Source organism: Phascolarctos cinereus, unplaced genomic scaffold (assembly GCF_003287225.1).
Source record: "Phascolarctos cinereus isolate Bilbo 61053 unplaced genomic scaffold, phaCin_HiC Scaffold_5;HRSCAF=322, whole genome shotgun sequence".
NCBI classification, from domain to species: Eukaryota; Metazoa; Chordata; class Mammalia; order Diprotodontia; family Phascolarctidae; genus Phascolarctos; species Phascolarctos cinereus.
In genome coordinates this window covers 376,912,616-376,936,812 of record NW_027555958.1, presented here as the reverse complement: position 1 = coordinate 376,936,812, position 24,197 = coordinate 376,912,616, and the positions used below count along the sequence as shown (strand labels likewise).

The following is a 24,197-nucleotide window of genomic DNA, read 5'->3' as shown; positions in this document are numbered from 1 at the left end:
TCTACTCCAATCTCCCCCTCCCTCCCCCACCCCACTTCCCTACTGCTGAAACTCCCAGAGAGAATAGGCCCTACCAGAGGAGAATCTTATCATCTCTCCCCTGATCTTAGTGTCTCCGGAATGCAGAGCTGAAGTTCTCTATCCATGAATTTAGTCTGAAACGCTGAAGAGAGTAGCTGTGACTTTGAGGCAGGTTCCCTTTTGTTTTAGGAAGTTGGCTGCTTTCCTCCCAGAAAGTTTTAAACCAATTCCCCACCTCCCCCAGTGGGAAAGCTGGGTGGAGATTTATAGTGGCTAGTGGTAGATTCCTGAACCACAGACTGAACATGCCACACCATAAATCCCTGGTCATAGGATGGCTTTATGGAGATGCCCTGTTTTCAGAGGGTGGAAGGGCTGGCCACTCCTGGGTGGGGCAAAGATGGAGATCACGCTAAGCCCAGGGCCTCTGAGCTGATCCCCAAATGAAGCCATGGCCTTAGTCATATTTAGAGAAGAACTACCACTGAATCCCGTGACTCCCCTCCCTTCACATCCCTGTAGGCCATGGGAGGTGATAGTGATCAGAGAGATCCTTAACACATTAGGATGTAGATATCAGGAGAGAGAGCATGGGATAGTGGGGAGAGTGTTTAGACTTGGAATCAAAAGAGTCTTGCATTTGCATCCTACCTACACCCTTATTAGCTATGTGACCTTGGCTGGGCAGGTCATTTAACTTTAAAGGTTCCCTTTCTCAGTTTCTCTTTCTGTAAAAGGAAGATAAAAATATTCACACTACTTCTTTTATTAGGCATTTGAAGTCTTTCACAATCTGGCTCCAACCTACCTTTCCAGCCTTATTATACACAGTTTCCCTTCGTGTACTCCACACTTCAGCCAAACTGGCTTTCTCACGTATCTCACAGATGCCTTTGCATACACGAGCTGTCCTCCCGTGCCTGAAATGTACTCCCTCCTCAACCTCTGACTCTTAAAATTCCTTGTTTTCCTCAAGATTTGGCTAAATGAGGATAGAGCACCAGCTCTGCAGAGTCAGGAGGACCTGAGTTCAAATTTGGCCTCAGGCTCTTACTAGCTGTGTGACCTTGGGCAAGTCTCTTAACCCCTAATGCCTCAAAAAAAAAAGACTTAGCTAAATGGGGCCTTTCCTGATCCCCCAATTGCTAGTGCCTTCTTCCCCAGTTGCCTCGTATTTATTTTGTGTAGAGAGTCAGCATAGCATATTGGATAGAGACCTGGCCTTGAAACCAGGAAGACCTGGGTTCAAGTCCTATCCCTAATACAAACTGACAGTGTGACTGTGGGCAATTCACTTGATTTCTCCATGCCCTAGTTGTAAAGAAGATGTGAATTGCATTAGTAGAAGGAATTTCCTCTCTTGGGAGTTCTCTATGCTAATGGAAACAGAGGTCTAATCTCTCCTTCCTATATTTTGTGTATATTGTTTTCCTTGTTGGAACATGAACCCCTAGAGGGCAGGGACTTTTTAGATTTTGTCATCCATAACCTCAGCCCTAAGGTGCTTAATTAATGCTTGATGGATGGATTGATTACCCACCTCACCAAACTGTCATAAGGAAAGTGCTTTACAACCTTAAAAGCACTAGACAGAGATGAGTTATTATTACCCTTATTGTACTAGGGCAAAGATATTTCCCATTCCTAAGTGAGGAGTCTCCCTTTTCCTCCTTTCTCCCTCAGGCTTCCCCCACCTAGTCTAGTGGTCTCCATCCCAGACACCTCCCCCTTCATCCTAGTACACAAACAACTGATTTGTGACTCGGGACAGCTGGGTCCTGTTCTTGGTCAGCCCCAGTGGAGAGCCCCAGCTCTGTCCTCACTGGCTTGGAGGAAGACCCCTCTGTTCTCATAATGCATACATAAGGCATTCTTTCTATTGTCCAGCTGTAGGGAAGGGGTGTTCTAGGAAGCCAGAAGCCTAGAGATGGGTGGGGGGGAGGGAAGCTGAGGATGACTCATCAGTCTGAAAGCTTAGGAGCTGAGGAGGGAAAAAAAACAAACAAAAAACCATGCATTTTCCTCTCTTGAGGGCCCAGCTGGATGGTGAAGGATCCAGGACTGCTAGAGAAATGTTCACAATAAGAAATCAGTGGGAGGCGCTCCAAAGCCTAGTCCCAAGAGTTTGCTGGTAGAAAAAAAGTAAGAGCTTCTGGGTACTGGGGTGATACCTGTAGCCCCACCCCTATATTGATTATACCTGAATTATTTCCCATATCTTTTCTGACTCTTAGTTTTACCATCTAGACAATGGATATTTTGCCATATGGGCCAAGGCTGTCTCAACATGGTAGGAGGAATTATGTGTGTACAGGGGTAGAAGTTGTCCCCATTTGTCCCCAGTCATCTTATGAGCATTTGCCCCTGATGTTCATTATCATTTTTTGTTTAAGTTTTTAATATCTGAAGCTCTATTCTGGCCACTGTGGAGAAATAGTTCAGACATAGCTTCTGCCCTCTAGAAACGTCTAGTCCAGGGGTGGGGAACCTACAGCCTCGAGGCCACAGGTGGCCTTCTAGGTCCTTGGGTGCGGCCCTTTGAGTCCAGGTTTTACAGAACAAATCCTTTTATTAAGGGGATTTGTTCTGTGAGGTTTGGGGTCAGTCAAAGGGCTATAATTGAGGACCTAGAGGGCCACATGTAGCCTCAAGGCCACACATTCCCCACCCCTGCTCTAGTCTAAAACAATTTAGAGTAGAATACAGAATACATATTAGAATTTGTAGTCTAATACTGATGGAATGCACATGGTCAGCATAATGACATGAAGAACGAATGCATTTCATGTACCTCCCTCCCAAGCGCCCTGCCTCTGATGTACAGTTAGGAATGAGGTAGGTTTTATCAAGCAAAGCCTGTCATCTACCTGTCACAGATGCTGGGAAAAGGATTACTGCATTGTCACTTACAGCTTTAACATTTTGTGATTTTTTAAAAAATAAATATGATTTTATTGGTTTTACATTATATCCATTTCCAAATGTCTTCTCCTCACTCCACCCCACCCCCACCCCAATCAAGCCACCCCTTTTTAAATTTCAAAAAAGAGAAGTTAAGGCAATTCAGCAAAACTAACCAACAGTTGACCAGATCTGATAGGATATGCAGTATTCCATACCCATAGGCCCTCCCATCTCTTCGAGGAAGGGAGTAAGGTAATTTTTTTTCTCAACTCATCTCTGGGGTCAGGCTTGGTCATTATAATTATACAACGTTTGATTTTGCCTGTTCCTTCTGTTTAATATTCTGGGAGTCTTCCCGGGGTCAGATTTCTCTAACATAATAGAATTCGAATAAGCAATTTTTAAAAGTTCTTTCCAGCTCTGACATTCCAGGAAGTGGGATTTTAGGACTTATTGAAATGATGAGAGAGGAATCCTTTGGCAGGAAAGAGCTGTCAAGGCAGAGAGTCTTAGCATCGAAAGGGCTCTAGGAAATCATTTAGACCAACTTCTTGCCAAATACAGGAATGACCTCGAAAGCATCTCTGCCAGGTAGCCTGTCACTAGGGAGATAATGGCTGGTAAGTGCTTTGCAAAGTTTAAGGCTCTCTATAGAAGCGTGCATTGTTATTCCAGATCTGCTTGAATACTTCACTTCTTGGGAAACTCATTCTATCGTTGCAAAGTTCTGATCATTCAGTAATTTTCTGGTCTTGAGCCAACATTTGTCTCTCTGGCACTTATACACATTGCTCCTAGCCCTGCTGTCTGGAGATGGGACCCAAAGAAATGCACCGATTTCCTGTGCCACCCCACAGCCCTGTACATGCTGGAAGGAAGCTGTCATCCAAGCTCTGGCCGAGTTATCTCCTCTGTAGAGCAAATGTCCCTGAGTTCCTTCCTCAGACAAGATGGCTCCCTCACTTTCCTAATCCCCCTCTAATTTACCACAGTCTTTTTTAAAAACGTGACATGTTTTGATCACACATATGTGTGGTTAATCAGGCCAGCAGTTACCAAAATGCTTTGGCTGTTCTGAGAAGAGGAACAATGCCTTTAAAAGGTAGTTAGGCTCTTTCATAAACCTTCTCAAGTGGATCAGAAAGGAAACTCAGCTGTGCCTTCCCCTTCAACTCACAGAGACTCCCCTGGCCAATCTCCTCTCCCTAATCTCCCACTCAGTTCTTTACCCTACACCCTCAAAAGCCCTAATCTTTGACTTGTATGTGATGTCCGTTAACTCACAGCCCATCTGCGTATATCAATTAGCATAATGTTTTTTTATTTTACTCTGTGAAACGATTATAAAGTAACAAGGGGATTTTTTTTTAAACGAGAACTTCAACAGTTAAGGAAGAGGTATGTTTCTAAAATTTTTACAACCGGCTCTCAAAAAAAAATCCCAAAAACCATGTGTTCCACACTTTGAAGTTTAATCTTCATCAACAAAAGAATAAAGCAAGCCCTGATTTGTAATGGTAGCCAATTTCTGAGGTGTTAATGCCCACACCAAAAATTTATCTGGAGAGCCATTGTGACCTGGCTCCAGCACATTCCTGAAGATCAATTCAATTTAGCCAATATTTATTAAATGCCTACCATGCACTAGAAACTGTGTTAGATGTAGAGGATACAAAGGCAACAATGAAACATTCCCTGGCCTCAAGGCCTAGTAAGAGGAATACAGCTGGTACACAGAGAAGTAAATATAAAGTATACAGTATACAAAGTAATTATTTTCTTTTTTGGAGGCAATTGGGGTTAAGTGACTCACCCATGGTCGCACAGCTAGTTAAGTGGCTGAAGCTAGATATGAACTCAGGTCCTCCTGACTCCAGGGTGGGCACCCTATGCACTGTGGCGCCACCTAGCAGCCCTTATGCAAAGTTATTCTAAGAGGGAGATAGCACCAAGGACTGGGTGCCTATGAATATGGGATGGGGTGGGGGGGAGAGAGGAAATCAGGTCTTGTGCGAGAGGACTTGCGCAAGCTTGAGGACTGCTGTGAAGGCAGCTAGGGAGTCTGTTTAGCAGAGGTGAAGGCAGGCTGCACTTCAGACACTCTGGTGCCCCTGGGCCTTTAGAAATGGAGTGTCAGAGGGAGAATGACAGTAGGCCAGTTTGAAACAGAAAATACCTGAAATAAAATTCATGGGAAAAACTGAGCATATGAAATAAGGCTGGGAAAATAAGTGGGAGCTAGATTATAGAGTGCTTCCTTTCATCTCTAAATTCCTATCATTGAAATGAGTGTTGTTTCCTTCCGGCAATCAGACACTCCCTTTGGGGATGCTGTCATTGCTCTGCAGCTTCCTCAATGGTGGCAGATAATCATCCTCCGAGGGTCATTCTGAGTATCGAGGCAAAGGGACAATGAAAATAACACCAGATTTCGGGTGCAAGGACCTGGTTCTGCCATTTGCATGCCCTTAGCCAAGTCAGTCCTCTTCTTTGGCGTTTCAAATTTCCCCTTTTGTAAAATGAGGCAGTTATATTTTGATTATTTTTTTTTACTCCTTTTTTTTAGGCAATTGGGGCTAAGTGACTTACTCAGGGTCACACAGCTAGTAAGTGTCAAGTGTTTGGTCTAAGGCTGGATTTGAACTCAGATCGTCCTGATTTCAGGGCCAGTGCTCTATCCACTGCACCACCTAGCTGTCCCAATTTTGATAATTTCTTTGGGTCCCTTCAAGTTCTTACTGACTTCATCTAACAAGGGTCAATCTGGAAGGACCCAGGAGCCCCTTCTCACTCCCTGAGGATCTCCTAGGTGTTTGTTCTTGAAGACTCCAAACCAAGCTGATTCTTTCTCCCTTGCTTATTGTGTGGTATTCAATTGTTTTCAATTGTGTCTGACTTCGGGACCCCATTTGGGATTTTCTCGGCAAAGATACTGGAGTGGTTTGTCATTTCCTTCTCCAGCTCATGTTACAGATGAGGAAACTGAGGCAAAGAGGGTTAAGTGACTTGCCCAGGGTCACACAGCTAGAACGTGAATGAAGCTGGATTTGAACTCAGGAAGGTGAGTCTTCCTGACCCCAGGCTGGGTGCTCTATCCACTGTGACACCTAGCTGCCCTCCCTTGCATATACTATCGGACAAAGTCCAGAGGAGGATGTCAGGTGATTACTTCCCATTAGGGGATCCTACCTCATAATTTGGAGAAAGGCTTTGGGAAGATGAAAATTCTTTCATCCTTTCTTGTAGAACTTCAGCAATCCTGGGTTTGAGGTCTTTTCCCAGTGATTGGCAGGAAACAACTCTTGTAGGCCAGGCGAATGGAGCCTCCCCAGGTTGGCTGAGGACAGAGGGATGTGATCACTGAGCAAAGCAAACGTGGTACTGACCCATAATCCCTTAAGCCAAGAGGATCCAGGAGGGGCCTGGTTGCCATGGCAATGATGCGTTGGCCAGTGGTAGGGATGAGAGTATCAAGTCTGGAATTGGCCCTGACTGCCATGTAGATAAAAGCCCAGAGGGAATGTGAGGTTGAGTATCCCCTATTAGGGGCCCCATCTCAGTTTAGGGGAGGGCTCTGGAGAGATCAAGGAGGTGGATGTTGAAGGCATTTTTTTCTTCCCCAGACCCTATCTGAGCCATGGTTATAGGCAGACTACAGGGCAGCTTTCCAGGGCTAGAGTGGAGAAGGAAACAGTCTGGAATGGAGATGGTCGTGAGAGTGGCAGGGGAGGGGAAAGGGAGAAGGAAGAACCTTGGACAGGGACAACAGCCAGTGTCCCCAAGGAGTTAGGGCAGCATCCACAGGAACTTGCCCAAACCCCCTTCTCTGAAGGGTTTATTAGATTGATAGATTTTTAAGATTTGGAAGAGACCTTAAAGATTGCCTTATTCAAGTTCCTCAGTTGAGAGACAAGAAGGTTTAAGGCCAAACGGACTGAGTGATTTGTCCAAGGTCGCACAGCTAGTTGATGGCACTGCTAGATTGTGCCCTCTCCCACTGAGGATTCCTAATTCAGCTCTGAAGTCTTCAGCTAGGAATGACACCCATTAGCTTCTCTGCTTTCTCCCTACAGCACCGTCTCTGGGTTCTTCACTGCCCTTGAAACATTTCTCTTCCTTAGCATTTATTTTCACTACTCCTCAATCTGTAGCTGTAGCAGAGACGGAGGCGAGAACCTGCCAGTTCAGGTCCGTATTCTCCCATCCCACCACTCACTCTATTTGCCTCTGCTCTCTGGGGGCCCCAAGAAACGCTGGAGAGAGAGATGGAGGATAGAGAAATGAAGTTGTATCGACTAAGATAGATCAGAAGGCCTGCCTGCATCTTGTGTTGATGTGGGTCCCTTGGATATAGAGAGCCCTAGACTGGATATTAGGGAAGATATTATAGAATTCAAGGGGAGCAGGAGACACAGTCTGTGTCCTCAAGGAGCTGCCAGTCTGATGGGGGAGATAGCACATGCACACAGAGGTCATGAGCAGAGAAACAAGGGCCCATTATTCACATATAATAATAATAGCTATCATAGGAGATACAATGTGGTGTAGGTTAGTGATATCAAAGTCAAATAGAAACTGATCCCTGTGTATTGACTTAGAAAAACCACAAATTAACATTTATGTTGTGCTGTATTTTATTTATTTTGTTAAACTTTTCCCAATTAGATTTTAAGCCTATTTTACAGCATCAGGGAGTTTTTCAGGGCAGTGAATTTGACACCTCTGGTATGATGATCAGAGGGGTTAGCCTTGGAGTAACATCCGGGGGTCCAGCCTTGTCTCTGATACACACTGGCTTTGTGACTAGTAAGAGGTCATGTGACCTCCCTGTACTCAATGCGACTCAACACTATAATCTGCAGAGAAGCTTTTGATTTGAATTGAAAGAACTTACATGGGACTGGACCAAACAACAAATATGTGTGTGTAGACACACACACACACACACACACATGCATATATACATACACACATACACATACATATATGTATGTGTATATATGTGTGTGTGTATGTGTATACATACAGACATATACACACACTTTTAGATACATACACACACATAGATTCATGTATATGTATGTATAGTATCTGAGGCAGCCGTAGTGCAGTGGATAGAGTGCCAGGCCTGGAGTCAGGAACTCATCTTCCTGAGTCCAAATCCAGCCTCAGACACTTACTAGCTGTGTGACCCTGGGCAAGTCACCTCACCCTATTTGCCTCAGTTTCCTCATCTGTAAAATGAACTGGAGAAGGAAATGGCAAAACATTCTGGTATCTCTGCCAAGAAAATCCCAAATGGGGTCACGAAGAGTCGGACACATCTGAAACGAATGAACAACAAAACAATATTTCATATATACACACAGATATGTATATGTATACTATTATACGATGTATATCTACATAGCTTTGGGTATATGTATTTATGGCACATACACATGGATATATTCATATATATACACACATGTTTTACGTTTTGCAAAGAACTTTGCACACATTATCTCATCTGATCCTTATAACAATTCCAAGTAGATACTATTATTAGCTTCATTTGAAAGGCGAAGACACTGAGGTGTTCTGAGGGTTTGCCCCCAAGTCACATGTAAGTGTTGTAGGTGGGAGGACTCCAAGTCCTATGCTCTTTCCCCTGGATTTGTGTGCTTAGGTCTTCCCTGAGAGGAGGGGGGCAGATTGCCATTCTCTAGAGTAGAGCAAAGTAAGGATGGGAGGGTGAGGGTAGGAGTGAGTGTGGGGGCGGGGGCAGGGAAGGTCTTGGGTTCGACCTTGTCCCCAGCTGACCCAGTTTCTTCACTCCCGTCTGTCTGTCTGTCTGTCTGTCTGTCTGTCTCTCTCTCTCTCTCTCTCTCTCTCTCTCTCTCTCTCTCTCTCTCTCTCTCTCTCTCCCCCAGCTGCCAGGGGCCCCAGCTGACCATGAACAAGATGAAGAATTTCAAGCGCCGCTTCTCCCTGTCTGTGCCCCGAACAGAGACCATCGAGGAATCTCTGGCTGAATTCACTGAGCAGTTCAACCAACTGAACAGCCGACGGAATGAAGGTGAGGGTGCTGAGGTTCCCACTCCTGGGCTCCGATGCCGAGCATCATTTGCCCAGAGTATCCTGACCACAGATGTGTCTAGAGCTCGTGGACTCATCGATTTAGAGCTGGAAGGGACATTGGAAGCAATCCAGTCCAGCCTTCTCACTTTACAGATGAGGAAACTGAGGCACAGAAAGGTTCAATGATTTGCCCAAGGCACCACAGTTAGTAAGCATCTGAGACAGGATTTGAACCCAAGTCAGCCTGATACCTCTCTAGCATGCCCAAGTTTTTCAATCCCAACTCATTCATGTAGCCTCCCGTCCCAACCCTTGGCAGCATCTCTCCCATCCTGGCCTTGGTGGAGGAGGATGCCTGGGGCAAACTATCCTTCCCTTCTGCCCCTTCTGAGGATGGAGAGCAAGCTGCTAATTTTCCCCTCTCAGACCTGGCCCCAGGGCACCTGCAGCTCGGCTCTCTGGCAGGAGGAGAGTTCCAGCCAGACCCCAGCGCCATCTCCCCGACAGAGGAGGGTGGGGATGGCCACCACCAGTCCTCACCAGCGATACGCTATCGAAGACACAACCAGCGACGCTTCTCCATGGAGGTGAGAGATGGGCTCCCTGCCTGGTAGACACACATGCAAGGTAGGCTGCAGGCTCTGGAGGATCACAGAATGTGTGTACTTAGACCCTCATACCAACCACCATTCATCTAACACTGTAAACTTTGCAAAGCACTCTGCATGTATTATTTCAAGTGAGCCTCACTACCAACCAATGGGAGGTAGGTACTGTGTTATTATCCCCATTTTACAGATGAAGAAACCGAGGCTGCAAAGTTAAGTGATTTGCCCAGGGTCACAAAGCCACTAAGTGTTTGAGGGCATATTTGAACTCAGGTCCTCCTGACTTCAGGCCTGGCTCTATCCACTGTGCCACCTTACTCAGCACCAAGGAAGACCTGAGTTCAAATCTGGCCTCAGACACTTACCAGCTGTGTGACTCTTGACAAGTCATTTCACCCTGTTTGCTGCCTCACTTTCCTCATCTGTCAAATGAGCTGGAGAAGCAAATAGCAAACCACTCCAGTATCTTTACCAAGAATATCCCAAATAGGGTCACGAAGAGTTAGACACTCCTGAAAACAACTGAACAACAACAACAGTAAACAGCATGTATTCCTATATACACATAGCATTTGGGCATGTTTGTATATGTTTGCATTTACTAACCGTAATCATTGATTGTACTTCAAGGTTTACAGAAATTCCCCATTTGAGCCTCAAAACATCTGTGTGAGGTAGATAATGCAAATATGACTATCTCTGATTTGCTGGGGGTTTTTTTTTTCATTTTTGATTTAGACCTCTAAACTATCTGATATAAAGAATCCCAGAGGTAGAAACACCTTCCATCGACGCACAAGAGCAGTTCCTTGTAACTTGCAGTCCTAGAGAGTTGCCTGAGATGCTGAGAAATCATGTGACTTGTCTAGACTTACTGGGTCACCCAGCCAGTATGTGTCAGGGGTGGGACCTGAACCCAGATCTTCTTGACTCCAAAGCTAGCCCTTTCCCTGCTATTCTGTCTTGCCTTTCATCCTTATTTTATAGGTATGGAGATAGGCTCAGAAGAGTTAAGTGATTTGCCCCAAGGTCATACAACTAATCAATGTTCAGAGATGAGGACAGAGCTTGGGTCCTATGATGCCTGAGTCCAGGGCTTGTCGCTTCCCCCTCCCCTCACCCCGTATTCTGTGCCTCTGAGGATGTCTGTGTGTGGGTGGCCAGTGTGGGAAGCCCGCCTGGAGGGGGAGAGCTGAGGCTGCCGTCTCCCATGGCTCCCAGTTCCCTAAGAGTCTCATTTGAAACTCTCCTTTTGTTCCCCTCCAGGATGTCAGCAGACGGCTCTCCCTACCTATGGACATCCGCCTGCCACCAGAGTTCTTACAGAAGCTTCAGCTGGAGAGCCCAGAGCTACCCAAGCCCCTCAGCAGAATGTCCCGCCGGGCATCCCTAGTGAGTCCCTCCAGAGAGGGTGAGGAGGGGCGGAGCACCCCACGAGACCCCAGAGAAGGTCCTGCTTTCAGCCTTAATTGTGTCTGTGGGAGAAGGCAGGGGCCTCTGAGTCCCCACTTTCCAGACTGATAGCAAATTCTCTTTCAGGAGAAATCTGTCCTCTGGCTCCACCTGCTGGTCAAAGCAGAACGCAGGCAGATGGTTATCAAAACACCCTCTTGGGTTTGGAAAGGCTTTTAAAAGATCATTGAGTCCCAGCTTGTGCTGATAAATATGTAACACCAGGCTGTCAAGGAGGGGGGTTGGGTGGGGAGAGTGCATTATTAACATTTTCTCCATCACTTTCAAAGAATCAACAGAAACATTATAGAATTTGCCGATTTCTGAGGTGTAAATGCTCACACTGAAATTTAATAATCAGCTCTAGCCGGTTCAAACTGACTCCAGCTATTTGAGTCCAGTCTTCTCATTTGTCAGAGAAGAAAACTGAGGCCTAGGGACTTCAAGCGACTTGACCAAGATCACATATCTAGTTAATGATTGATTGGGGACTAGAAGCCACACATTGGGCTCATGCCCCTAACTGCATTCAGCCCTAAATCCATTGAACATTCCAGCTTAGGGGGAGGGGGCAGGGCTGGAGGATTGGGGTGAATTAGAGAGGCTCTCAGGATTCCTTGGCATTCAGAAGCCCTAGCTATTCGAAGACTCCCCTTCGGGGGATGTGGAAAGTTGCCATACTAACCTTGGGTTCCTCTCTCACTCTACTTCCAGGGCAAATGGGATAGCTCAGAGCATTTTGAGGGAGGTCCATAAACTGGCTCATAGAACATTAACCTAGGAGCCGGGTTTTCTGGAGGGTCCCTTCCTTGATTCAGAGCTAGAGTGGAAGGATGATCATGATGACAATGATTTAACAAACATACCAGAGTTTATAATGTTTTTGTTAAAATCTTTCCTTCCCCTCCTTAGCATCATTTGCTCCCACCATACAATTATAATGATCATAATAATAGGGAGCATTTATATGACACTTTAATGTTTACAAAGCTCTTTATACATCCTCATAACAACTGTGGGAAGTAGGTGCTATTATAATCCCCATTTTACAGATGAGGAAACTGAGGCTGAGAGAGAGTAAGTGACTTTCAGATGTTCCTGACTCCAAATCCAGCACTCTATCCCACGATACTATCTAGGGTGACTCATTCCCTCTCTTGTTCAAGAAAGAACATGAAGCTACGTAGTAGAGATGTTAGCGAGGGAGTGGAGTTTGTGTGAGGTTAGTGGGGGCAAGTTAACTGGAGAAAGTTAAGGATAGCCGGTGGGTAGGGCATACGTATAGGATGACATCTCTCTCTCTGTCTCTCTCTCTCTCTTCCCTCTTCAGTCAGATATCGGCTTTGGGAAACTGGAAACATATGTGAAACTGGACAAATTAGGTGAGGTAAGAGACTGATCCAGGCGTTGAGAGAGGTTTGATGGAGACCTTCCAAGACAGTGACTTGATTAACGCTGCCCTTGTCATTAAGAAGGGCATTGCTTATTAAGGGCTGAGCCTTCTCAAGTCTGGCAGGGCCTCCGACAGAATCTGAAATATATGAGATCCACCTTCCAGGTTCAGATCTAAGGGGTTTTTTTAAAAATTCATTTTAAAATTTGTATTAGTATTTTTCATTTTGATATTACCTTCACTGACAACCTACATCCTTCTCCCGGGTAACCACGCCCTACAGCAGGGGTTGTTATGTGTATAGTTTTCCTGTCTCTGCTTACTTCATTCTGCACTACTTCATATGTTTTCCCATACTTCTCTGTATTCAACATACCTATCATTTCTTACAGAACAATAATATTCCATGTACTATAATTTGTTTCCCCACTCCCCAGTCACTGGGTATTGACTTTGCTTCCAGTCTTCTGTTACTACAAAAAGTACTACTATAAAAATTTTGTTGTATAGAGAGTCTTTTTGTCTCTGCTTTCCTTGGGGTATATGTCTAGCAAAAGAGATCTTGATTTAAAAAACAAAAAACTTGCCCTATCTGATAATGCTTGACTTGGTGCCAGTGGCCCAGCTGGGACCAAACTCTTGTATCCTGTGGGTTTGTTTTCTATCATCCTGGAGGTAAAGCATGGAAAGAGGGGCTATGAATTCTAATCCGATGTCACAGCTGGCAGGAAGGGCAAGGACCTGAATTTGCCTTGGTTGTTTCCAGGGCACCTATGCCACCGTCTTCAAAGGGCGAAGCAAACTCACTGAGAACCTGGTGGCCCTGAAGGAGATCCGACTAGAGCACGAGGAGGGTGCTCCTTGCACCGCCATCCGGGAGGGTATAAGCACCTGGGGCTAGATGACTCACCTCATCGCCAGGGCCCCTACTGAGACCTCTCACCCCAGGGCATCATGCTATGTCACCTTGTGACATGGGAGGGACATCTGTGGTGGTAGGAGAGTAAGAGTTGGCATTGTGCCCCCAAGAGAAGGTGGGAGTGATGGGATGGCTGAGTCCTGAGACAGAGTAAGGATTCTCTAAGCCCAGGGAAGATCCCAGGGGGAAAAGAGTGGCATGGGACCTAGAGGACCCAAATGTGCTCATCTCCTTACAGTGTCACTGCTGAAAAACCTGAAACACGCCAACATTGTAACCCTGCACGACCTGATCCACACGGAACGATCCCTCACCCTTGTCTTTGAGTACTTGGTAAGACAGAACTGGGTCTTGTGGGAGGAGGGAAGGAAGGGAGAAAGGATGGGAGGGAGGGAGGGAGGAGGGAAGGAAGGAAGGAAGGAAAGAAGGGAGAGGAGAAGAAAGAAAGGAAAATAGGAAAAGAAGAAGGAAGGGAGGGAGGGAGGAGGGAAGGAAGGAAGGAAAGAAGGGAGAGGAGAAGAAAGAAAGGAAAACAGGAAGAGAAGAAGGGAGGGAGGAGGGAAGGAAGGAAGGAAAGAAAGAAGGAAGAAATTATCTTCCTTCATAGACCCCTACCCCTGTCTCTTTCCTCTTGGTTGACCTTGGCTGGGAGAGCCTTTAATCTTTAGCTCTACAGGGTCTCACATCTTCCAGGCTATAGAATGATATGATGGGATTGGAGATGAGGCAGGTCCAGGACCCAGTATTCCAGCCCCCTCCCCAACCAGGCTCTGCCTAGCCAAGGCCTTCCACCCTGGAGCTTGGGGTGCCAGGGTCCTTCTGACTGTTGTGGAGTGGGTACAAGCCAGGTGCTGTGTTCTAGGACAGCGACTTGAAGCACTACTTGGACCACTGTGGAAACCTCATGAGCATGCACAATGTCAAGGTGAGGACCCCAGCCTGACCCCAGGCCCAGACCTCACCAAAGCAGGCCCCTGGGGAAGGCAGGAAGAAGACTCTGCAGCAGCAGCCTCCAACCAGTACTTAGCCTGACACATACAAGAGATGCACCTACAGTCAAAGACTGGCTTTTAAAAGATTTGAAATATTTTGTTTCGATTTAGATGTCAAACCCAACAAACACCCCAACACTCCTTCCCCAGAGTACATTCTCTGCAAGCAGCTAAGGAATAGAGCAATTGCACCTGATTGAATTTGTCCCCTTCCACTTTTGTACTTTTACTATTAATAATCCCATTAATTTTCTTCTTTAACATCCACTGATGGCTTTTGTTTATCAGTCCTTTCCAGTCACGTCCAGTTACCCTTGTTTCGTACCCAGTTATCCTTGTAACAAAGAAAGGAAGTTAAGTACTGTCCATCCATTTTGCTTGACAGTATATGCAGCACTCTGTACCCATCGTCCCCCACCTCTTTACTGACAGGAAGGAGCTGCCTTTCTTCCTCTCTTCTCCAAGACTGGCCATTACAACGGCCTTTGGTTTCACTTCTATTATTGCCATCGCTGTGGATATGTTATGTGATCATCAGTTCCTTTAAGCCTTCCCTTAAAAGACAGACTTTTTTTTGGGGGGGGGTGGCAATTGGGGTTAAGTGACTTGCCCAGGGTCACACAGCTAATAAGTGTCAAGTGTTTGGTCTGAGGCCGGATTTGAACTCAGGTCCTCCTGACTTCAAGGCCGTGCTCTATCTACTGTGCCACCTAGCTGCCCTGAAAGACAGACTTTTGAAAACAAACTGATATAGTATGCCAGAGCTTATAAAGCCAAATAAGTGTTGTCCCCATCTGAGCCATCCCTTGGGGAAGCTCCACTCACATTCCAGCTTTGTGGTTGCTTCAGCTCTATGAGGAACAGCACTTAGAGCTGCTTACACGCCCTAGGATAATAGTTGCTGTTCAGTTGTTTCAGTCATGTCCAACTCTTTGGGACCCGCTTGGGGTTTTCTAGGCAAACACACTGGAGTGGTTTGCCATTTTTTTCCTCCAGTTCATTTTACAGATGACAAAACTGAGGCAAGCAGAATTAAGTGACTTGCCCAGGGTCACACAGCTAGTAAGTGCCTGAGGCCAGATTTGAACTCATTAAGATGAGTCTTCCTGATTCCCAGGCTCAGCACTCTGTGCACTATGGTGCAACTTAGCTGCCCTACTAATAATAGTAACTAACATTTATCTGCAAACATGTAAGGTTCCCAGAGCCCTTAGTATGCCTTCTTCTCCTCTAACCCTCTCAACAACCCTAGACGTAGGTAATACAGGGGTTAGGACACCACTTTTACACATGAGAAAATGGAAGTCAGCAGAAGCCCAGGCTCACAGCTAATAGTTGTCAGAAAGAGGATTTAGAACCCTGGTAGTCTTCCTGTCCCCATGCACTCTTCTCATTTGCCAGGCTGTCATGTGCACAAAACAAAACAGAACAGGAAAAAAATGGTCCTTTGCTTTGTAGTCTTAGCTCATTTTGGACACAAACTTTGGACACCCAGTAAGATTACTTACCTTATTCACAACACCCGAGTGTCTTGGGGAAGTTGGGTGGTGTGGTAGGTAGAATGCTAGGTCTGGCGTCAGGAATGTCCAAGTTCATATTAGACACTAGCTGTGTGACCTTGGGTAAGTCAGTTAACTTCTGCCTCAGTTTCCTTAACTGTAAAATAGAATGCCAATAACACCTAACTCCCTGGTTATTGTGAGGATCAAATGAAATAATATTTATAAAGCATTTAGCACAGTGCCTAGCATACAGTAGATGCTATATACATGCTTATTCTTATTGTTATTACTACCATCACCCAACCTGGAGCTGCATGATTTTTTACTTTTTTCTTTTTCTTTTTCCATAAAGAGAGAGAGGGAAAAAAACCCTCCTTCAGAGTAGAAAGATTTGCCACTACTGAATATATTCAAAAGAATATGCTGAGAAGGAGTCCCAAGGATTTTCCAAAGTGATTGCAGCAAGAACCAGAACTTTGAAATAAATTTGCAGCCTCCTAAGGGGACTCCTGTGAAAGAGACGTCCTTCACTTGGTAGATAGGGTTTTGTGTGTTTAGTTAGGGCTTTTTTTTTTTTTTAAAGCAGCGGGTCTCTTTCACTTGCGAGCAGCCTTGACTTGTACATTTCCACCCTGTGCTCTCAGACACTGGTCTGCCCCATCCTGGTCTCATGTGGAGAAGCAGCACAGCCTGAGAGTACTGTGTTTGCAGTCAGGAAGACCTGAGTTCTGCCTCAGAGGACCCCGGACAAGTCACGCAACTCTTCTCGTTCTGTTTCCTCATCTACAAAATGAGAATAATGATGACCGCAATGCTTAATTTACGGGGTTGTTGCCAGAATCAAACAATAAGAATCATGACAGCTAGCAATTAAAGGCACTTTAGGGCATGCGAAGCTTAGCATGTCTCCTGGCACATAGTAAGAACTTAATGGCTCATTGCTGGATGCCTCCCTGCCAAAGCCCTTTTCATGTGCTATCTCATTCAGTCCTCATAAACCTCCTGGGAGCTAGGCGCTATTATTATCATCCCCATTTCATAGATTAGGAAACTGAGGCTAGTCAAGGTGAAGTGACTTGTCCAGAGTCACACAGCTAGTGCCTGAGGCAGGATTCAAACTCGGGTCTTTCCGACTCTAGATTCAACACTCAATCTATCCACCCTTCCCCTGAGTGGCTCAAATCAGGTTATGTATAAATAGTGCTTTGCAAACCTTAAATCTCTGTATAAATGTCAGCAAGGAGGAGGAGGAGGGTGATATTGTGCCAGGAACTCTCCTCACCTCCACACATCCTGGAATCACCGCTGCTGGAGCTCCCAAAGATGGGCCCTCTTCCTGACCTTGACCGCTGCAGAAAACACCCAGGGCCAGGCAGAGGGTGGATGAGAGGCCAGCTGGTTTCTCCCAGGGCTCATGTTTTTTTCCTTCTCTTCACGCCCATCCATGGACACCGTATGACTCACTTTCCCCCAAGAGACTGCTGCGCTTGCCAGACTGGACTTTTATAATAATCACCTTCCACCCTCTCCACCCTCCTCAGGTCTTTATGTTCCAACTGCTCCGGGGTCTCTCCTATTGCCACCGACGGAAGATCCTCCACAGGGACCTGAAGCCCCAGAACTTGCTCATCAACGAGAAGGGAGAGCTAAAACTGGCAGACTTCGGTGAGGGCAAGGAGCCAGCCAGGGTGAGGGGACAGGTCCCCCGTGGCCTCGATCTGGGCCATGTGGCAGCATGGGGATGGGTTACTCAGGCACAGCAGAGGGTGTCTCTGTCAGACCATTTAGTTACACCTCTGTCCTCAGGCCTGGCCCGGGCCAAGTCAGTGCCCACCAAGACCTACTCCAATGAAGTAGTGACCCTTTGGTACCGGCCCCCTGATGTCCTGCTGGGCTCCACAGAGTATTCCACCCCCATCGATATGTGGTAAGTAAGAGTAGGAGGGGAGAAGGGGAAGGGGCCTTCAGGGGTCTGGGGAGGGGGAACCTCAATCTGTGCCATTATTATCTCCATTTTAAAGATGAGGAAACTGAGGCAGACAGCAGCTAAGTGACTTGCCTAGGGTCACACAGCTAGTAAGTGTCTGTTTTTGGTTTTTGGTTTTAGGCAATTGGGGTTAAGTGACTTGCCCAGGGTGACACAGCTAGTAAGTGTCAAGTATTTGGTCTGAGGCCGGATTTGAACTCGGGTCCTCCTGTCTTCAGGGCCGGCACACTATCCACTGCACCACCTAGCTGCCCCCTAGTAAATGTCTAAGGCTGGATTTGAACTCCTATCTTCCTGACTCCAGGCCCAGCGCTCTATCCATTGTTCCACTAACTTCCTCCGTTCTTAAAGAGCACTGGGGCATTTAGAAGATGTGACTTGGGCAGCTAGGTGGGGCAGTGGATAGAGCACTGGCCCTGAAGTCAGGAGGACCCAAGTTCAAATCCGGCCTCGGACCAAACACTTGACACTTACTAGCTGTGTGACCCTAGGCAAGTCACTTAACCCCAATTGCCTTAAAAAAAAAAAAGAAGAAGAAGATGTGACTTGCCCAGGGTCACACAGTCAGTACACGTCAGAACCCAGATTATAGAATCAACTGGAAGGGACAAACAAGGGTATCCCTATTCCCTTTGAACAGATGAAGAAACAGACTCAGAGAGGTTAAAAGATTTGCCCAGAGTTACACAGCTAATAAGAAGCAGTCAGGATTTGAATTCAAGGCCTTCCTGGTTTCAAGTCCAGCACTCTATCCACTAGGTCTTTTTGTCTCTCACCTAATTAATTTATTCACTCAATGAGTCTATCAGTAAGCGTCTTAAAAGCATTAACTATATGCTGGGCCTCATGCTAAGCACCGGGGATATAAAGCAGAGACAAAAACAGCCCCTGCCCTCAAGGAGCTTACATTCTAACAGAAGAGCCAACCTGCATGTGAATAAGCACATACAAGATACTTTCAGGGTAAATGGTGGGGAAGGCACTAACAGCTGGTACCAGGGAAGGCTTACGGCATAAGGTGGCATTTAATCTACGTCTTGAAGGAAACCCAGGAGTTTACAAGGCCGAGTGAGGAGGAAAAGCATTGCAGGCATGGGAGACAACCAGGGAAAAGACCTCGATGCGTGAGGAGCAGTTAATATGGCTGAATCATAGAGTGCATAGAGGGGAGACAAGGGTAAGAAGATGGGAAAGGGAGGGAGGGGCCAGGTTATGAACAGCTTTGCAAGCCAAACAGGGGGTTTTATATTTGATCTTGGAGGTAATAGGGAGCTACTGAAATTTATTTGGTAGGATGGTGAGGGAGGTGGGTAGAGAGAGGGTAGTGGGCTAAGACTTGTACCTTTTGGAAAATTATTTTGGCAGCTGTATAGACGATATATTGGAGTGGGAGAGACTTGAGGAAGGGATGCTAATTAGGAGACACTGGAGGAGAAAGGTGAGGAGGTCCACACCTAGGAGTGATGACTGTGTGAGGACATATGTGGAAGTATGTTATGGAGATGGAAATGATAAGATTTGGCAACTAATTTCATATATGGAGTGAGTAAGAATGAGGAGTCCAGGATAACTCTGAGGTTGTGAATCTGGGTGACTGGAAGATGGTGGTGCCTTCAACAGACATGGGAACATTAAAAAGAGGTATGGATTTGAGAAGAATGGTGATGATCTCTGTTTTGGACATGTCAAGTTGTAATTTCTGTTGGATAGCTACTTGGAAATATTCAGTTTTGTTGCTCAGTTATTTCAGTTCTGTCCGACTCTTTGTGACCCCATTTGAGTTGCTTTTTTGGCAAAGATACTGGAGTGGTTTGCCGTTTCTTTCTCCCGCTCATTTTATAGATGCTGAAACTGAGGCAAACAGGTTATGTGACTTGCCTGGGGTCACCCAGCTGGTAATGGTCAGTTGATAATTGATGACTGAAGCTCAGCAGGGAAACTAGGGCTAAATATGTAAGTCTACAGGAGGAATCATCAGCATAGAGGTCACGGTTGAATCCATGGGAGCTGATGGGATCACCAAATGAGAAAGCAGAGAAAGAAAGAAGGGAAGAGGACTTGGGACAGAGCCTTGAGGTATACTCAACAGTTAATGAGAATGACATGGATGAAGAGCCAGCAAAGGTAAAGGTAATTAACAAAGAGACTCAGACAGGCAAAAGGGAGAGAGAGAGAGAGAGAGAGAGAGAGAGGGAGGGAGGGAGGGAGGGAGAGAGAGAGAGAGAGAGAGAGAGACAGAGAGAGAGAGAGAGACAGAGAGAGAGAGAGAGAGAAACAGTGTCCTGAAACCTTAAAGAGGAGGGAAAGTCCAGAAAGAGTTGGTGGCCGACAGGGTTACATGCTGCAGAGAGGTCAAGCAGGATGAGGATTGAGAAGAGGCCTTTAGATTTGGCAATTATGTGTGACTTTCATCCAAAACAACCTCATTTGAATGATGAGGACTGAACCCAGGTTGCAGAGAGTCTAGAAGAAACTGGGAGACGAGAAGGTGGACATGCCAAAGGTAGATGACTTTTTGAAGGAGTTTAGATGAAAAAGAAAGAAGACATATAGGATGATAGCTGTAGGGGATGGTAGGATCTTGGAAGGGTTTAGGATAGGCCTAAGGATGGAAGATTAGAGAAAGAATGGGGCTGATGGTGGAGGCAGTTTGGTGGAAAAGATTGGAAGGGAGGAGACTGAGAGTGCGTGAAGAAGAGTTGACCTTAGCCAAAGGAAGGGACACCTCTTCATCAGAGACTGGAGTAAAGGAGGAGAAGGTGGAAGATGATGTCAGAGGGATGTGATATGAGGAGAAGAGGAGGAGTTGAACCTGTGGGAGAGTGGCCTGGATTTTTTCATTGAAGTATGAGGTGAGAAGGTGGAGTTAAGAGGACCCATGGGAAGCTTGAGGAGAGAATAGAAGATTTGGAACAGCCACTGTGATAAGAGGGCTGTAAAAAAATGATGTTGATGGCTTATCTTTACTATAGGCCAGATTTAGGAATGAGGATCCAAGATTTAGAGCCGGGAGGGATTTAAAGGCTGTCTAGTCCAATGGGTAAAGTAGGCAAAGAGTCATTAAATGTCCTGCCTAAAGTCACATAGGTAATTAACATCAGTAGACTGTAAGCCCCCTGAGGGTAGGAACTGTGTTTTAGCTAAACTCCCCATCTCCCGTCTCACTCCCATCCCTCCCTAAGCACTGAGCACGAGGGAAGAGGACTACACAGAATTGGTGCTTAATGGGATGACTGTTGAAGGAATTCATCTCTCTGCCCTGACTGCCGCACGTCCCCATCCCACAGGAATCACTTGGTTCAGTGTGGTTTATTGTAGAAAGGATGACCTCTGTGATGGCTCCCCTGCCCTCCCCAGGGAGAAAACTGGGCTCCTTCAGGCCCGGCTCCAGTGACTTGCCTCCCTAATTGTCCCTCACAGGGGTGTGGGCTGCATCCACTACGAGATGGCCACTGGAAGGCCCATCTTCCCTGGCTCCACTGTCAAGGAAGAATTGCACCTTATTTTCCGCCTGCTTGGTGAGTGCCCTGTCTACTATCTGCCTCTCACCACCAGAGGGCACCTCAGCCTAGGCCTTCAATGAAGGGCTCAGCTCCACCCCCAAGCAGAGACGAGGGTCGTCTTTGTGGGATCTCACCCCTCAGACCCGGGTCCCCTTCTCGGCACAATCTCTGAAGGATTGGGGGATTCCATAGAGTTTTCTGTATTCTACCTCCTGACCCTCTAGTCCTCTCTACTTGGGCCGCCTTGGCCCTGCCCTCTTCCTTGTAGCAACCAATCCCCATGCCTCTCTTTTCCCTGTCATGTCATCTCTTTAGGGACCCCCACGGAAGAGACCTGGCCAGGAGTGACATCCCTCCCCGAATTCCGAAACTACAACTTTCCCCGGTACAAACCCCAGCCGCTCATCAACCATGCTCCCAGGTACCCATACAACCCAAGCCCTGCCCTTCCTTCTGTGAGATGATAGATCAAGAGATAAATAGATAACGTATTTATTATGTGCTTCCTGTGCGCCAAGGACTGTGACAAGCATTGGGGATGGAAATACGAGAAAGCAACGCAGTCCTTGCCCTCAAAGAGCTTATATTCTAATGCAGGATGATGACACCAACCCTGTGATGTAGATAGATACAGAGTCCAGTTAAACTATCATGCTATAGCAGGAAATTAGACCCAAGTATCTTCATCCTTCCCCAGCATATATAATCTTTGTCATTGACCAATTGGTCAATGAGTAAGAGCTGCAGAGAGGCAGATATATGCTCAGCATAAGAAAGAACCTAACAATTAGAAGTCAGAAATCAGCTGTCTAAAAATTAAGGTGGTGAGCTTCCCATCATTGGAGGTCTTCAAACTGGATAACTATATGTTGTAGAGGGGATTCATCCCTCACCTGGGGATGGAACTCAATGACTTCCGAAATCCCCTCCAACTGAGTCGATGATTCTGGCACCTAGGTAGACACGGGTATAGTCTGAGCCTTAGGTCCTATATCCCTCTCCGCTGCCATAAGGCTATGTGGTGGGTGGACAGGGCCTCTGCCAGCTGACTCTTCCCCGCTTCCCCCCCCCAACTTCTGGACATTGTTGTGTTACAGGTTGGACACAGATGGCATTGACCTTCTTACCAGTCTCCTCCTGGTGAGTGGCCTCCTGACGTTGGGGTCCAAAAGTAGCAGGCAAGCCAAACCTGAAACTTCAGAGAGCTTGGTGGTGGTCCTGTGGCCTTAAACACTGACTCCTTTGGGTCTCATCCTTCTCATTCCATGGAATATCCTCCCTGTCCTCTTGGACCACCAGGGTTCAGTATATGGGTCTCTGATGGGAGGCAGTAGTGGAAAGAGCTCTAAATGTGGAGTCGAGAGACCTGATCCATTACTTGCTACCATAGATAGGTCTTTGTCCCCTCCGGGACTCAGCTTCCTTGTCTATAAAACAAGGGTATTGGACTAAATGACGTTGAAGGTCCCTTCATGCTTTGAATCCTGTGGTCCACAGCCTAGGGGTGGAATTCTTTCCCAGAAAATCTTTGATCCCATCTGTCTCCTTTCTCTGGGCACATTGAGACCTCTCCACCTTTGTCGCTGCTGCCCCCTGATTGCCATCCTTCCCAACATTCCAGCTCCTCTTATATCTCTGATCCTTTGCTTTTCAGTATGAAGCCAGGAGCCGGATATCAGCAGAGGAAGCCCTGAGACACCCTTATTTTGGTTCCCTGGGGGAGCGTGTGCATCAGCTCCCTGACAGTAAGTGGGTCTAGAGAAGTCTTCATGGCAGACTGGACAGGACACTGGACTTTGAGTCAGGAAGACTTGGGTTCAAATCCTGTCTCAGATACTTGCCAGCCATGTGACCATAAGCAAGTCATTTAACTGCTCTGTGCCTCAGTTTCCTCATCTATTTAAAAAGAAAAAGGTCGTCAGACTCGGTGGCCTTCTGGCTCTAAATTCATGATCCTATAAGGGCCTACAAGACTCTGTGTCAGGAGCCAGGATGTCATCGTGGAAAAAACGATGGACTGGAAGCCAAAACTTTAGTTCATTCTGTTACTAGTTATGGGACCTCCAGCAAGTCACTTTCCTTTTCTGGGCCTCAGTTTCTCTAATTGTAAAATGTAAGGAATGGACTCATTGTCTGACATCCTTTCACTTTAAAAAAAAATTGTCTCATTTCTAATGATCTGTTAATCAACACGTGTTTATTAAATACCTACTGTGTGCTGGACATGTCCTAAGCCCTGATGTTGATGCATTTTGTTTTTCACATTGCCTTCACTTCCAAAAAAATCCCTCCTCTCCTCCCCAGCAATCCATCCTTTGTAAAGGAAGATTTTTTAAGAAGAAAGAAAGGAAAAAATGCAATTCAGCCTAACCAAATGCATTTCAGTATATGCAAAATTCCCTACAAAGTTCTGAAGGGCATCCTTGGAGGACCACTGTGTTACAGAGGCGCCAGAGGGGTTGGCTGGGGGGAGGCAGGATACCAGGTGGCCAAGTGACTTACCCAGGGACCCACTGTGGACCAGAGGTCAAACCTAACCCTGGGTCTCCCTCTATCTGAGGTCAGCTCTCTCTAGTCCCTATTCTACACCTGCCCTCTTCTCTGTACTTCTTAATTTGTATTCATTATGAATTTAACTTCAAATAGTAATAAAAACAATTTTACTTACATTTGAAACTCTTTCAGGTTTAAAAAAATGACCATAATCATACAAATCTGTAACAAACTTCTCAGGTCCTTTTTTCCATCTGATCTCTTTCCATTGTCTCTTTCCTTTCCCCTAGAGTTTGTTTCTCTCTTTTCCTTTTCTATAGTTGGTGTATATGCTCACCAGTTTTGTGTCCTTCATTTACCATT

The 24,197-nt window shown here is 46.2% G+C and overlaps 1 protein-coding gene across 2 annotated transcripts in view; it reads left to right on the top strand.

Moving 5' to 3' along the window:
* Positions 1–24,197, top strand: part of CDK18 (cyclin dependent kinase 18) — a 48,599-nt gene that overhangs the window by 20,301 nt on the left and 4,101 nt on the right. The window contains exons 2-15 of one of the 2 annotated variants that reach the window (XM_021003105.2): positions 6,999–7,113; positions 8,838–8,983; positions 9,412–9,572; positions 10,860–10,985; positions 12,376–12,432; positions 13,205–13,319; positions 13,596–13,690; positions 14,220–14,282; positions 17,393–17,516; positions 17,658–17,778; positions 21,259–21,356; positions 21,657–21,762; positions 22,439–22,481; positions 22,996–23,086. In XM_021003105.2, the coding sequence (XP_020858764.1) occupies positions 8,860–8,983; positions 9,412–9,572; positions 10,860–10,985; positions 12,376–12,432; positions 13,205–13,319; positions 13,596–13,690; positions 14,220–14,282; positions 17,393–17,516; positions 17,658–17,778; positions 21,259–21,356; positions 21,657–21,762; positions 22,439–22,481; positions 22,996–23,086 (1,324 nt within the window). In that variant the 5' untranslated portion in view covers positions 6,999–7,113; positions 8,838–8,859. The remainder of the gene's footprint in view (positions 1–6,998; positions 7,114–8,837; positions 8,984–9,411; positions 9,573–10,859; positions 10,986–12,375; positions 12,433–13,204; positions 13,320–13,595; positions 13,691–14,219; positions 14,283–17,392; positions 17,517–17,657; positions 17,779–21,258; positions 21,357–21,656; positions 21,763–22,438; positions 22,482–22,995; positions 23,087–24,197) is intronic. The other variant, XM_021003106.2, reaches the window with a different exon arrangement.